Source organism: Aquarana catesbeiana, linkage group LG08, assembly GCF_042186555.1.
Source record: "Aquarana catesbeiana isolate 2022-GZ linkage group LG08, ASM4218655v1, whole genome shotgun sequence".
Lineage (NCBI taxonomy): Eukaryota > Metazoa > Chordata > Amphibia > Anura > Ranidae > Aquarana > Aquarana catesbeiana.
In genome coordinates this window covers 296,656,144-296,670,376 of record NC_133331.1, presented here as the reverse complement: position 1 = coordinate 296,670,376, position 14,233 = coordinate 296,656,144, and the positions used below count along the sequence as shown (strand labels likewise).

At 46.8% G+C, this 14,233-nt stretch overlaps 1 protein-coding gene across 1 annotated transcript; it reads right to left on the bottom strand.

The window, feature by feature from the left end:
- Positions 1-7,128: 7,128 nt before the first annotated feature.
- Positions 7,129-9,894, bottom strand: LOC141104832 (uncharacterized). Its single transcript, XM_073594607.1, has 3 exons — positions 9,780-9,894; positions 9,552-9,684; positions 7,129-9,010 (listed from the first exon to the last, which is right to left on the bottom strand). Exons 2-3 carry the CDS (start codon positions 9,610-9,612, stop codon positions 7,446-7,448), a joined length of 1,626 nt encoding a protein of 541 aa, XP_073450708.1. The 5' UTR covers positions 9,613-9,684; positions 9,780-9,894; the 3' UTR covers positions 7,129-7,445.
- Between the last annotated feature and the right edge of the window lie 4,339 nt (positions 9,895-14,233).

Sequence of the window (14,233 nt, the reverse complement as noted above, 5' to 3'; positions counted from 1 at the left end):
GGAGCTCAGAGGAACTGCAGCCCCAAGAAAGGTCTCGTAGTGTGAACACGGCCTTGTGCTGTGTGTGTATGTACTGTATATCCTTATAGATGGGGTCATCTCCACTCCCACCAAGGGGGATAGAATAATGAGGAGGTACAGGACTGATGGGTCTACTCACATCCCTCTGGCATGGCAAGAAGAACTCTGAGAAACCCCAAAAAGTATGGGGTGCTCTTCGACTTTGGCTCTCATCTCCACTGTTCTCTGTTTGTAACTAAGGAATTTTCCATCACCATTGGGATGAATGAAAGGATGTACATTATATACTGTATGTAAATATACTGTATTATATGCTGTATTCCAGTATAGAATTACAAGCATTGTGTGGACTCTTTCTAACCTCAAGATGGGAAGATCTTCCACAAAACGAACAGATTATGGGCAAGGCTACTACTGTAGGCCATTGTCTTAAGGCCTGAGCATAGTATGGAAGGATCTACTGAGTAGTGTTGTTTAGGCCAGGCAAGGGGCCTCCCGGGGGGGGGGGGGGGGTGATGGAGAATAAAACCTTTTGGGGAGAAGGAATTAGGGCAGATTGTGGTCAACTGAAGGGTTATCAAGGGGTTAAAATGAAACAATTAACTGAGATTATGTGCAGATCAGGGTAACGTCCTTTAACCTCTTGAAGACCAGGCTTTTTCTGGCACGTTTTGTATACAAGTTTAAGGCTGGGTTCTATGGTTGCCACCTCATCCCTTTAAACCCGAACACATATGAATTACACAGGTTCTATGGCTGATTAAGGTGGTAATTAAACTTCCTTGGTGCCTTATCTGAATTTAATTAGCTTCAGAACCTGTGTATTTCAAAGGTGTTCGGGTTTAAAGGGATGAGGTAGCAACTCTACTGGGTTCCCATCATTGCGAATTGGATGCCAGTTGGCCGCATCCAATACGCAATCGCAGGAGATTGTGACCGGCTCTCTATGGAGCCGCCTCACATATCTCCACAGCAGGTCCGGTGCGTTTTTCGTCTTTTGGTCCGTTTCAGGTCCGAATTCAGCCCAAAATTGGGGCTGAAATCGGACCTGAAACGGTGAACCAGGACACACCAGACCCCTGCTGTGAGCCGGACGCGGCGATGGTGTGAACCCAGCCTTAGGCTGGGCTCACACAAGTTAGGGTTCCCCGCATCCAATTCACATGTCAGGCGGTTCACACATCTCCACATCGGCTCTGGTGCAAATTGCACAGGAGTCTTGTGCGTCTTCTGGTCTGAATTCAGCCTAAAATTCAGACTGAATGCTTCAGTTTGAACCCAGTCTCAATCAGTATTTTTTGCTAGAAAATGACTTATAACCCCCAAACATTATATATATATATATATATATATATATATATATATATATATATATATATATATATATATATAGTGGTTGGTTGGTTGGTCATAATTTTCATGGTTACAAATTGACAGCTGGGTCTCATTGATTACACCAACAGAATGTCCTTGGTGGGGGAAGTAGACTAGGGCATTGCAGGTACACCCATAGGACTGAGATTGTGCTTTTAGGGCATACCTGATATGTCCACGGTCCTTAACTGCTTGAAAACGGAAAATTGTTATCAAATACTTACCGTAATTTTCCTTTCCTGGTCCATCCTCATGTTAGCACACAACGGGTTAACACCTCCTCTGGAGCCCCACATGACCACCTTACCTAGCTGAATAAAAGACAGCCCCTCCCCCAACTAGGATGTTCGATAACTTAGGGTGGGAGTCCTGTGCTGACGTGAGGATGGGCAAGGAAAGAAAAATTACGGTAAGTATTTGATAACAATTTTCTGTTTTCCTGGCCCAGCCCACGTCAGCACACAATGGGATATACCAAAGCTAATATAGGGTGGGAGAGAACAAATGAAAAGAGACACTGACAATCAAAGAAAAGCTGCTAAAGCCAAAAAGAATTGATCTCTCTTGTCCCAAACTTGCTGGTCGCATATTTCATTTGTAAGGTTGAATGAACCAGACCTTCAACCAACTGCAATCAACAGGTGGCCTGGAGCAGACCAAAAAAGAACATCCTAGTTGGGGGAGGGGCTGTCTTTTATTCAGATAGGTACAGATGGTCATGTGGGGCTCCGGAGGTGGTGTTAACCCGATGTGTGCCGACATGGGTTGGGCAAGGAAACATGTTTGTAAACTCAGCAATCAGGAAGATGTCGATCAGTAACGGCTACATACTGGTCTACATGGCGACAGGTCCATATACTGATGACTAGGTGTAGATAAAAAGGATTCAGGTTCACCTAACCTGGAGATGCCCTAAATTGCATCTCTATTGGGTGGGAGTGTTAAACACCATAAATTCTGTGTTTCAGACCTCCATACCTCTCGACCCCGAAACCATGCCTCTTGGATATTTTAGATGATTTTCAACTACCGGGTCTCAGAAGAGAGGTGGTAGCTAGAGCTCTTTTTTCAAACCTGGAGGGTGATACTCAGGCACTGGAAGTCTACGGACTCTCCTTCCCACAAAGAATGGATACAATGCATGGGGGAAACCCTTAGATTGGGGAAGTATCTCTTTCAACATAGAGGCCGTCCCCATAAATTTGACATCTTATGGAGTCCCTGGCTGGATGCCCCTGTCTTGAGTGGAACTGGTGATGGACAGGCTACTCATTGGCTAGACTGGGTATCTCTGCCAGGTGGTGAATATAAAGGTCTGTTCTAAAACTAAGGATGGGGGATTCACCCTTGTATGTTTACATCAAGGTGAATACTGTATTAGCCTTTATAGGGTTGGGTTGAAATCTCTACTGACATTACCTACTGACATGTGTAAAGCTACAGTATTTACAAGTGCTTGCTGTACGTGTGGGGCTGTCTTGGCATTACTGATTTTTTTTTTTTTGTGTTGCTTTTTCATTTTTGTTTTGTATTATGGTTTTTCAATAAAACTTTTCAGGATTCAGGATTTCCTGGTCACAAACTGACAGCTGAATCTCATTGATTACACCAGCAAATAGGCCTTGGTTGGGGAAGTAGACTAGGGCATTTCAGGTATGCCCAAGGGACTGCGATAGTGTTTTTAGGGTATACCGTGTACGTCCAAGGTCGTTAACTGCTTAAAAAACTTTTGTACACTCAGCCATCAGTAATGTGTCAATACGTAATGACTACATACTGTCTACATGGTGACAGGTCCATATACGGATGACTTAGTGTAAATAAAAAGTATTCAGGTTTTCCTGGTCACAAATCGACAGCTGGGTCTCATTGATTACACCAGTAGAATGGCCTTGGTGGGGGAAGCATAATAGGGCATTTCAAGTATGTCCAGAGGACTGAGATGGTGTCTTTAGGGCTTACCTCATACGTCTACGGTCCGTAACTGCTTGAAAAACGTTTGTACACTCAGCCATCAGATGTCAATGAGTAATGGCTCCATGCTGGTCTACATGGCGACAGGGCTGTATACTGATGACTTAGCGTAGAAAAAAAAGGATTCAGGTTTTCCTGGTCACAGTTTTCATGGTTACAAAGTGACAGCAGGGTCACTTTGATTACAAATGGTTACATACTGGTCTACATGGCGACAGGGCTGTATACTGATGACTTTGTGTAGAAAAAAATATTCAGGTTTTCCTGGTCACAGTTTTCATGGTTACAAAGTGACAGCAGGGTCTCATTGATTACACCGGCAGAATGGTCCTGGTTGGTGAAGTAGACTAGGTATGCCGAAGGGACTGATATAGTGTTTTTAGGTTTTAGCTTGTATGTCCAAGGTCCATAACTGCTTAAAAAAACTTTTGTACGCACAGCCATCAGGGAGGTGTTGATGAGTAATGGCTCTATATGGGTCTACATGGTGACAGGTCTATATATTGGTGACTTTGTGTAATTAAAAAGCCTTTCATGGTCACAGTTTTCATGATTACAAAGTGACAGCTGGGTCTTATTGAGTATACCCGCATTATGGCCTTGGTTGGGGAAGAAGACTAGGGCATTTCAGGTACACCCAAAAGGACTGAGAAAGTGTTTTCAGGGCATAACTCATACAGTATGTCCATGGTCCTTAACTGCTTGAAAGATGTTTGTACCCTCAGCCATCAGGAAGATGTTGATGAGTAATGGCTACTTACTGGTCTACATGGGGACAGGTTGATATACTGATGACTTAGTGTGGATAAAAAGAATGCAGGTTTTACACCCACAGAATGGCCTTGGTGGGGGAGGTAGACTAGGGCATTTCAGGTATGCCCAAAGGACTGAGATGGTGTTTTTAGGGCATACCTGATACGTCCACGGTCCTTAGCTGCCTAAAAAATGTTTTTTGCACTCAGTCATCAGGAAGATGTCGATGAGTAATGACTACATACTGGTCTACATAGTGACAGATCCATATATTGATGTAAATAAAAAGGATTCAGCTTTTCATGGTCACAGTTTTCATGGTTACAAAGTGACAGCTGGGTCTCATTGATTACACCAGCAGAATAGCCTTGGTGGGCAGTCTAGTGGTGGCAGTGGGTTTTCTGTCCAGATCATATGCTGGGAAAATCTATGCCCCGTGTGTATTTAGACTGGATTCCTGGCATGGCCTTCAAAGGACCTGACATGGAATCACAGGATATGAGGCACTTAGCTCAAGGTACTGAGATAGTGTTTTTAGGTTATACCTCGTACATCCAATGTCCTTAACTGCTTAAAAAAACTTTTGTACGCTCAGCCATCAGGAAGGTGTTGATGAGCAATGGCTCCATACGGGTCTACATGGTGACAGGTCTATATACTGATGACTTAGTGTAGATAAAAAGATTTCATGTTTTCCTGGTCACAAATTTGACAGCTGGGTCTCATTGATTACACCAGCAGAATGGCCTTGGTGGGGGAAGCATAATAGGGCATTTCAAGTATGTCCAAAGGACTGAGATGGTGTTTTGAGGGCATACTTCATACGTCTACAGTCCTTAACTGCTTGAAGAATGTTTGTACACTCAGCCATCAGGAAGATGTCGATGAGTAATGGCTCCATATGGGTCTACTGTACATGGCGACAGGTCCATATATTGATGAATTAGCATAGATAAAAAAAGATTCAGGTTTTCCTGGTCACAAATTGACAGTTGGGGAAGTGGACTAGGGAATTCCATGTACGCCTAAGGGACTTAGGTGGTGTTTTTAGGGCATACCTCATACGTCTATGGTCCTTAACTGCTTGAAAAAAAATTTGTACACTCAGCCATCAGGAAGATGTCGATGAGTAATGGCTACACACTGGTCTACATGGCGACAGGGCTGTATACTGATGACTTTGTGTAGAAAAAAAGATTCAGGTTTTCCTGGTCACAGTTTTCATGGTTACAAAGTGACAGCTGGGTCTCATTGATTACACCGGCAGAATGGCCTTGGTGGGGGAAGTAGACTAGGGCATTTCAGGTATGCCCAAGGGACTGAGATAGTGTTTTTAGGTTATACCTCGTACGTCCAAGGTCCTTAACTGCCTAAAAAACTTTTGTATGCTCAGCCATCAGGAAGATGTTGATGAGTAATGGCTCCATACGGGTCTACATGGTGACAGGTCTATATACTGATGACTTAGTGTAGATAAAAAGATTTCATGTTTTCCTGGTCACAAATCGACTGCTGGGTCTCATTGATTACACCAGCAGAATGGCCTTGGTGGGGGAAGCATAATAGGGCAATTCAAGTACGCCCAAAGGACTGAGATGGTGTTTTGAGGGCATACCTCATACATCTACGGTCCTTAACTGCTTGAAGTATGTTTGTACACTCAGCCTTCAGGAAGATGTGGATGAGTAATGGCTCCATATGGGTCTACTGTACATGGCAACAGGTCCATATATTGGTGACATAGCGTAGATAAAAAAAGATTTCGGTTTTCCTGGTCACAAATTGACAGTTGGGTCTCATTGATTACACCTGCAGAATGGGCTTGGTTGGGCAAGTGGTCTAGGGCATTCCATGTACACCTAAGGGACTTAGGTGGTGTCTTTAGGGCATACCTCATACGTCCATGGTCCTTAACTGCTTGAAAAATGTTTGTACACTCAGCCATCAGGAAGATGTCGATGAGTAATGACTACTTACTGGTCTACATGGCGACAGGGCTGTATACTGTTGACTTTGTGTAGAAAAAAAGATTCAGGTTTTCCTGGTCACAGTTTTCATGGTTACAAAGTGACAGCTGGGTCTCATTGATTACACCGGCAGAATGGCCTTGGTGGGGGAAGTAGACGAGGGCATTTCAGGTATGCCCAAGGGACTGAGATTGTGTTTTTAGGTTATACCTCGTACGTCCAAGGTCCTTAACTGCCTAAAAAACTTTTGTACGCTCAGCCATCAGGAAAGTGTTAATGAGTAATGGCTCCATACGGGTCTACATGGTGACAGGTCTATATACTGATGACTTAGTGTAGATAAAAAGATTTCATGTTTTCCTGGTCACAAATTGACAGCTGGGTCTCACTGATTACACCAGCAGAATGTCCTTGGTGGGGGAAGCATAATAGGGCAATTCAAGTATGCCCAAAGAACTGAGATGGTGTTTTGAGGGCATACCTCATACGTCCACGGTCTTTAACTGCTTTAAGAATGTTGGAACACTCAGCCATCAGGAAGATGTCGGTGAGTAATGGCTCCATATGGGTCTACTGTACATGGCAACAGGTCCATACACTGATGACTTTGTGTAGATAAAAAGAGTTCAGGTTTTCCTGGTCACAGTTTTCATGGTTAGAAAGTGACAGCTGGGTCTCATTGATTACACCAGCAGAATGGCTTTGGTGGGGGAAGTGGACGAGGGCATTCCAGGAACGCCCAAGGAACTTAGGTGGCACCTTTAGGGCGTACCTCCTACGCCCAAGATCTTCTAACTGCTTTTAATATGTTTGTACACTCAGCCATCAGGAAGATGTCGATGAGCAATGGCTACACCCTGGTCTACATGGCAACGGGTCCATATACTGATGACTTAAAGAAAATAAGGGATTTGGGTTTTCATTGTCAAAATGCTGAGCTTTCATTGAGGAATAAACGATATGCAAAATAATAATGAGTTTTAGTAAATACAGTATATTACATTAGTTCATAGTAAAAAAAATAAATAAATAAAACGTTCATTTATTTGCATTTTTTTTTTTAAATATGAAATGTTACAAAAATGTCAAATTTACCATTTCCAGCCAGCAGGTGGCCCTCTCCATGGAAATGCAGGCTGACAGCACTACCACTACACTAAGATAGTCATGCCGTGTGGTCTGATCTCTCTTGTTCTTCACCCACAAGGGATACCTAGCTCCTCTCTCACTAGGATTTTCTCCTTGGTAAACACCGATTTCCTTATGTAGTTCGAAGGAGTGCTCAGCCATGTGTTTTCTGAAGCCTACATCAAGGTGTGCTTCCTATAGAAGACATGTCCCGCACTTGGGACACGACTACGCCTCGAGGGTTGCATGGCATCTCTTGTAATGTACAGAAAGATTGGACTTCTGTGAAAAACACTTCCCACACTCTGGGCAGGAATACGGCTTCTCCCCTGTGTGACATATCTGGTGCTTCACCATATCTGCCTTCCACAGGAAACGTTTGCCGCAGTCGGGGCAGGAAAACGGCCGATCCCCGGCGTGATACCTTTGATGTGTGATGAGCTCCGATCTCAGCAGGAAACATTTTCTGCAATCGGGACAGGCGAACGGCTTCTCCCCCGTGTGAGTTCTTACGTGTCTGTAAAGCTGGGACCTCCATGGGTAGCACTTCCCACACTCGGGGCAGGAGAAAGGCTTCTCCCCGGTGTGAGACCTCAGGTGTGCCGTCAGATCGGGTTTACGCACAAAGTTTTTCCCGCACTCGGGGCAACAATATGGTTTCTCCCCCGTGTGGAATCTTCTATGGACATCAAGAGCACGTTTGACGCTAAAATCTTTCCCACATTCTGTACAGGGAAACCTCTCTGTTTGGGGGAGGGTATGATGCCTTGCTGTCTGAGGTTCCTCTGGATAAGAAGAGTGCGATGGTCCATCTACACTGTGTGGGAACCGGTGGACATTTTTGGTTGAGGGTTCATCTCCTGTACAATATTGGGAGGTAGCAATGTTTCTACCTGGATGATTTTGGGAGTAAGTGGGGTTTCCTCTTGGACGATATTGGGAGGTAGTGTGGTTTCCTCTTGGACGATATTGGAAGGTAGTGGGGCTTCCTCTTGGACAATATTGGGAGGAAGTGGGGCTTCCTCTTGGACGATATTGGAAGGTAGTGAGACTTCCTCTTGGACAAGATTGGGAGTTTGGGGGGCTTCCTCTTGGACAATTTTGGGAGGAAGTGGGGTTTACTCTTGGACGATATTGGGAGGTAGTGGGGCTTCCTCTTGGACAAGATTGGGAGGTAGTGGTTCTTCCTCTTGGACAATATTGGGAGGTAGTGGGGCTTCCTCTTGGACAAGATTGAGAGGTAGGGGGGCTTCCTCCTTGACTAGTGGGTCTTCCTCTTGGAGAATAATCGGAGGTAGCGGGGTCTTCTCCTGGACGATATTGGGAGGTAGTGGGGCTTCCTCCAGGATGATATTTGGAAGTAGTGGGGTTTCCCCTTGGGCAATATTGGGAGGTAGCAGGATCTTTTCCTGGACGATATTGGGAGGTAGTGGTGCTTCCTCTTGGACAATATTGGGAGATAGTGGGGCTTCCTCTTGGACAGTACTGGGAGGTAGCGAGGTCTTCTCCTGGACAATATTGGGAGGTAGTGGGGCTTCCCCTTGGACAATATTGGGAGGTAGCGGGGTCTTCTCCTGGACGATATTGGGAGGTAGTGGGGCCTCCTCTCGGACAATATTGGGAGTTAGTGGGGCTTCCTCTTGAACGATATTGGGAGGTAGCAGGGTTTCCTCCGGGACAATATTGGGAGGTAGAAGGGTCTTCTCCTGGACTATACTTTGGGCTGTCCTCATCTTCTACTTTACAGTCTGGAGACAAAGTGAGACAATCCTCTGTGATGTCCCGTCCATGTACTAAATATAAAAATGATCGTTAGACACGAGTGGGTTGTTTCACCTACACCAAGGGATGTATTTTTAAAATGGAACAAAATCAAGGCTATTTTCTCTACAGGTCAAACGTACCTAATTCATTAAGAATAGAGTAAATTAGGCAAAGACCGCATTGTAAAGTCTATGATTTAGTTATGAATGACAGCCAGGCTGAGCCCCACCAGAGGTTAGGGAGTGAGGATGGGGGAAGGTGCCCAACCAAGATGAAGACTGGACTGCTCCTGAAGACCATCATTGGGTTTATGACACCTCCCTCATTATCACTTTCTGTTAAAGCATCCAAACCATTTCTCATTTTAAACACCATTATGTAAACCTTTGGACCACTATAAGGTGAAGGAATAACCTATGAAATGTGAAATCTGATTTTCTGTATCCTAGTTATTGTAATAAAGACCAAATTAAATTTTACTGCCAAGTGAGCCCCACCCTAATCTGGACCTATCAGTGTCCAGAATGAACACAGGGACGGAGGTTGTATTTAGTGTTGTTAATGACCCACCTGTGCTGATCTCTGTAGGAGTGTCCTCTATATATATCCTCATTATTTCATCCTCCTCCATAGACTGCTGATCATCCTCAACATCCTCTTCTTCTGTTTTAACCTCAACTTTTATATCTATCAGATCTTCATCCTAAACCAAGAGAAGGATAAAAAATAACATCTTGTAAGGTCCATAGATCTTCTTCATGAGTCACTTTAATGGTCTAGATGCTCCGTCCCACCTACCTGATGGTGGAGGACGGTGTGACCTTCCTGTGTGGAATCCCGGGAATACAGAGGACGGGGACATCTCTCTGGTGGGTTCCCATTACTGGATCCATCTGTAGGAAACACACACACTGACTGAATACATTGTTTCTATGTGTTTATCAGATGATGGGGGATCTAGGTGGACCCTCCGTACTGCTCTCTCCTTTACAATAAAGTCTCCTCTTACCCGGTGATGTGAGGGGCGGCTGATTGTCCATCATGACGTCCTTGTAGAGATCCTTGTGTCCTTCTAAATACTCCCACTCCTCCATGGAGAAATAGACAGTGACATCCTGACACCTTATAGGAACCTGACACACACAATGATACAGTCACCATCCAGACACATCCCTTGTCTGTTACTGGATAATGTCCCAGAATTCCCAGAATCCTCCTCACCTCTCCTGTCAGCAGCTCCATCATCTTCTTGGTGACTTCTAGAATCTTCTGCATGTTGTGTCTCTCAGGTTTTAGGGAGTCACATGGAGGCACTGTGATGGTCATATGATCACCTGACTTCACAAGAGGAAATCTCTGTATTGAGGAACCAATAGGAATATCATGTTAGAATCCCAGAATCCTCCTCACCTCTCCGGTCAGGTCTGTGTTTTATTAATAGAGATAAGAGTGATGTCATGTGACCTCCCAGAATCCTCCTCACCTCTCCGGTCAGGTCTGTGTTTTATTAATAGAGATAAGAGTGATGTCATGTGACCTCCCAGAATCCTCCTCACCTCTCCGGTCAGGTCTGTGTTTTATTAATAGAGATAAGAGTGATGTCATGTGACCTCCCAGAATCCTCCTCACCTCTCCGGTCAGGTCTGTGTATTATTAATAGAGATAAGAGTGATGTCATGTGACCTCCCAGAATCCTCCTCACCTCTCCGGTCAGTAGGTAGACGAGCTCCAGGGTGAGGTTTAGTATCATCTCAGTCATGTGACTCTCATTCTTCTCCATCCTCATTTGAGCATTGAATAATCTATAAAGTTGTGTAATATATGGGATGTGAGGCATATATCATGATATTCTGTAAAAAGACTGATTTCATACTTAGATTAGGCTCTATTCTCTTCCAAATCTCTTGTCAAATCTCGGGACAAAGGGACCTCTGATGTGATGGGGGGACCTCTGATGTGATGGGGGGACCTCTGATGTGATGAGGAGACCTCTGATGTGATGGGGGGACCTCTGATGTGATGGGGGGACCTCTGATATGATGAGGAGACCTCTGATGTGATGGGGGGACCTCTGATGTGATGAGGAGACCTCTGATGTGATGGGGGGACCTCTGATGTGATGAGGAGACCTCTGATGTGATGGGGGGACCTCTGATGTGATGGGGGGACCTCTGATGTGATGGGGAGGACCTATGATGTGATGGGAGGGACCTCTGATGTGATGGGGGGACCTCTGATGTGATAGGAGGGTTCTGATGTGATGGGGGGACCTCTGATGTGATGGGGGGACCTCTGATGTGATGGGGGGACCTCTGATGTGATGGGAGGACCTCTGATGTGATGGGGGGACCTCTGATGTGCTAGGAGGACCTCTGATGTGATGAGGAGACCTCTGATGTGATGGGGGGACCTCTGATGTGATGAGGAGACCTCTGATGTGATGGGGAGACCTCTGATGTGATGGGGAAGACCTATGATGTAATGGGAGGGACCTCTGATGTGATGGGGGGACCTCTGATGTGATAGGAGGGTTCTGATGTGATGGGGAGGACCTATGATGTGATGGGAGGGACCTCTGATGTGATGGGGAGGACCTATGATGTGATGGGAGGGACCTCTGATGTGATAGGAGGGTTCTGATGTGATGGGGGGACCTCTGATGTGATGGGGAGACCTCTGATGTGATGGGGGGACCTCTGATGTGATGAGGAGACCTCTGATGTGATGGGGAGACCTCTGATGTGATGGGGAGGACCTATGATGTGATGGGAGGGACCTCTGATGTGATGGGGGGACCTCTGATGTGATGGGAGGACCTCTGATGTGATGGGGGGACCTCTGATGTGATGGGGGGACCTCTGATGTGATAGGAGGGTTCTGATGTGATGGGGGGACCTCTGATGTGATGGGGAGACCTCTGATGTGATGGGGGGACCCCTGATGTGATGAGGAGACCTCTGATGTGATGGGGAGACCTCTGATGTGATGGGGAGACCTCTGATGTGATGGGGAGGACCTATGATGTGATGGGGGGACCTCTGATGTGATAGGAGGGTTCTGATGTGATGGGGGGACCTCTGATGTGATGGGGAGACCTCTGATGTGATGGGGGGACCTCTGATGTGATGAGGAGACCTCTGATGTGATGGGGAGACCTCTGATGTGATGGGGAGACCTCTGATGTGATGGGGAGGACCTATGATGTGATGGGAGGGACCTCTGATGTGATGGGGGGACCTCTGATGTGATGGGAGGACCTCTGATGTGATGGGGGGACCTCTGATGTGATGGGGGGACCTCTGATGTGATAGGAGGGTTCTGATGTGATGGGGGGACCTCTGATGTGATGGGGGGACCTCTGATGTGATGGGGAGGACCTATGATGTGATGGGAGGGACCTCTGATGTGATGGGGGGACCTCTGATGTGATGGGAGGACCTCTGATGTGATGGGGGGACCTCTGATGTGATGGGGGGACCTCTGATGTGATGGGAGGACCTCTGATGTGATGGGGGGACCTCTGATGTGCTAGGAGGACCTCTGATGTGATGAGGAGACCTCTGATGTGATGGGGAGACCTCTGATGTGATGGGGAGGACCTATGATGTAATGGGAGGGACCTCTGATGTGATGGGGGGACCTCTGATGTGATAGGAGGGTTCTGATGTGATGGGGAGGACCTATGATGTGATGGGAGGGACCTCTGATGTGATGGGGAGGACCTATGATGTGATGGGAGGGACCTCTGATGTGATGGGGGGACCTCTGATGTGATGGGGGGACCTCTGATGTGATAGGAGGGTTCTGATGTGATGGGGGGACCTCTGATGTGATGGGGAGACCTCTGATGTGATGGGGGGACCTCTGATGTGATGAGGAGACCTCTGATGTGATGGGGAGACCTCTGATGTGATGGGGAGGACCTATGATGTGATGGGAGGGACCTCTGATGTGATGGGGGGACCTCTGATGTGATGGGAGGACCTCTGATGTGATGGGGAGACCTCTGATGTGATGGGAGGGACCTCTGATGTGATGGGGAGGACCTCTGATGTGATGGGGGGACCTCTGATGTGATGGGAGGACCTCTGATGTGATGGGGAGACCTCTGATGTGATGGGAGGGACCTCTGATGTGATGGGGAGGACCTCTGATGTGATGGGGGGACCTCTGATGTGATGGGAGGACCTCTGATGTGATGGGGGGACCTCTGATGTGATGGGGGACCTCTGATGTGATAGGAGGGTTCTGATGTGATGGGGGGACCTCTGATGTGATGGGGGGACCCCTGATGTGATGGGAGGACCCCTGATGTGATGGAGGACCTCTGTGATGGGAGGACCCCTGATGTTATGGGAGGACCCTGATGTGATGGGAGGACCCTGATGTGATGGGGGACCTCTGTGATGGGAGGACCCCTGATGTTATGGGAGGACCCTGATGTGAGGACCCTGATGTTATGGGGGACCTCTGATGTGATGGGAGGACCCCTGATGTGATGGGAGGTCCCCTGATGTGATGGGAGGACCCCTGATGTGATGGGGGACCTCTGATGTGATGGGAGGACCTCTGATGTGACGGGGAGACCTCTAATTTGATGGGGAGACCTCTGATGTGATGGGAGGACCTCTGATGTGATGGAGGACCTCTGATGTGATGGGAGGACCTCTGATGTGATGGGGAGACCTCTAATGTGATGGGGAGACCTCTGATGTGATGGGAGGACCTCTGATGTGATGGGGAGACCTCTAATGTGATGGGGAGACCTCTGATGTGATGGGGGACCTCTGATGAGATGGGGGGGCTCTGATGTGATGGGGGGCTCTGATGTGATGGGAGAACCTCTGATGTGATGAGGAGACCTCTGATGTTATGAGGAGACCTCTGATGTGCTTTTGATGTGAAGCTAATTTCATCAAGGCGATTGTGTGCATCGTTTTTTGTTTTTTTTAATGTTTAATATTTTAGTCTGGGGGTCCTAGAGATTTTACTTTTAAAAAAGGTTGAGGAACACTGCTCTAGACTCTCAATTCCTGCCTGTTGTGGTAGAGCTAAGCTGACTACAGCCCACCGCCAGCTACAGAACCACAAAAATACATACATCCCTAAACCAGCTATCCATATGTAAGACCAAGTTATGGGCCTCTGGTGAAGTCATACTGGTACCCAATGGGACTGGTTGGTGGAGATTCAGATGGTATGATGAAGGGGGTATCGAGGAGTTTTTAGGCAAATCACTGGGGGTCTAGAAT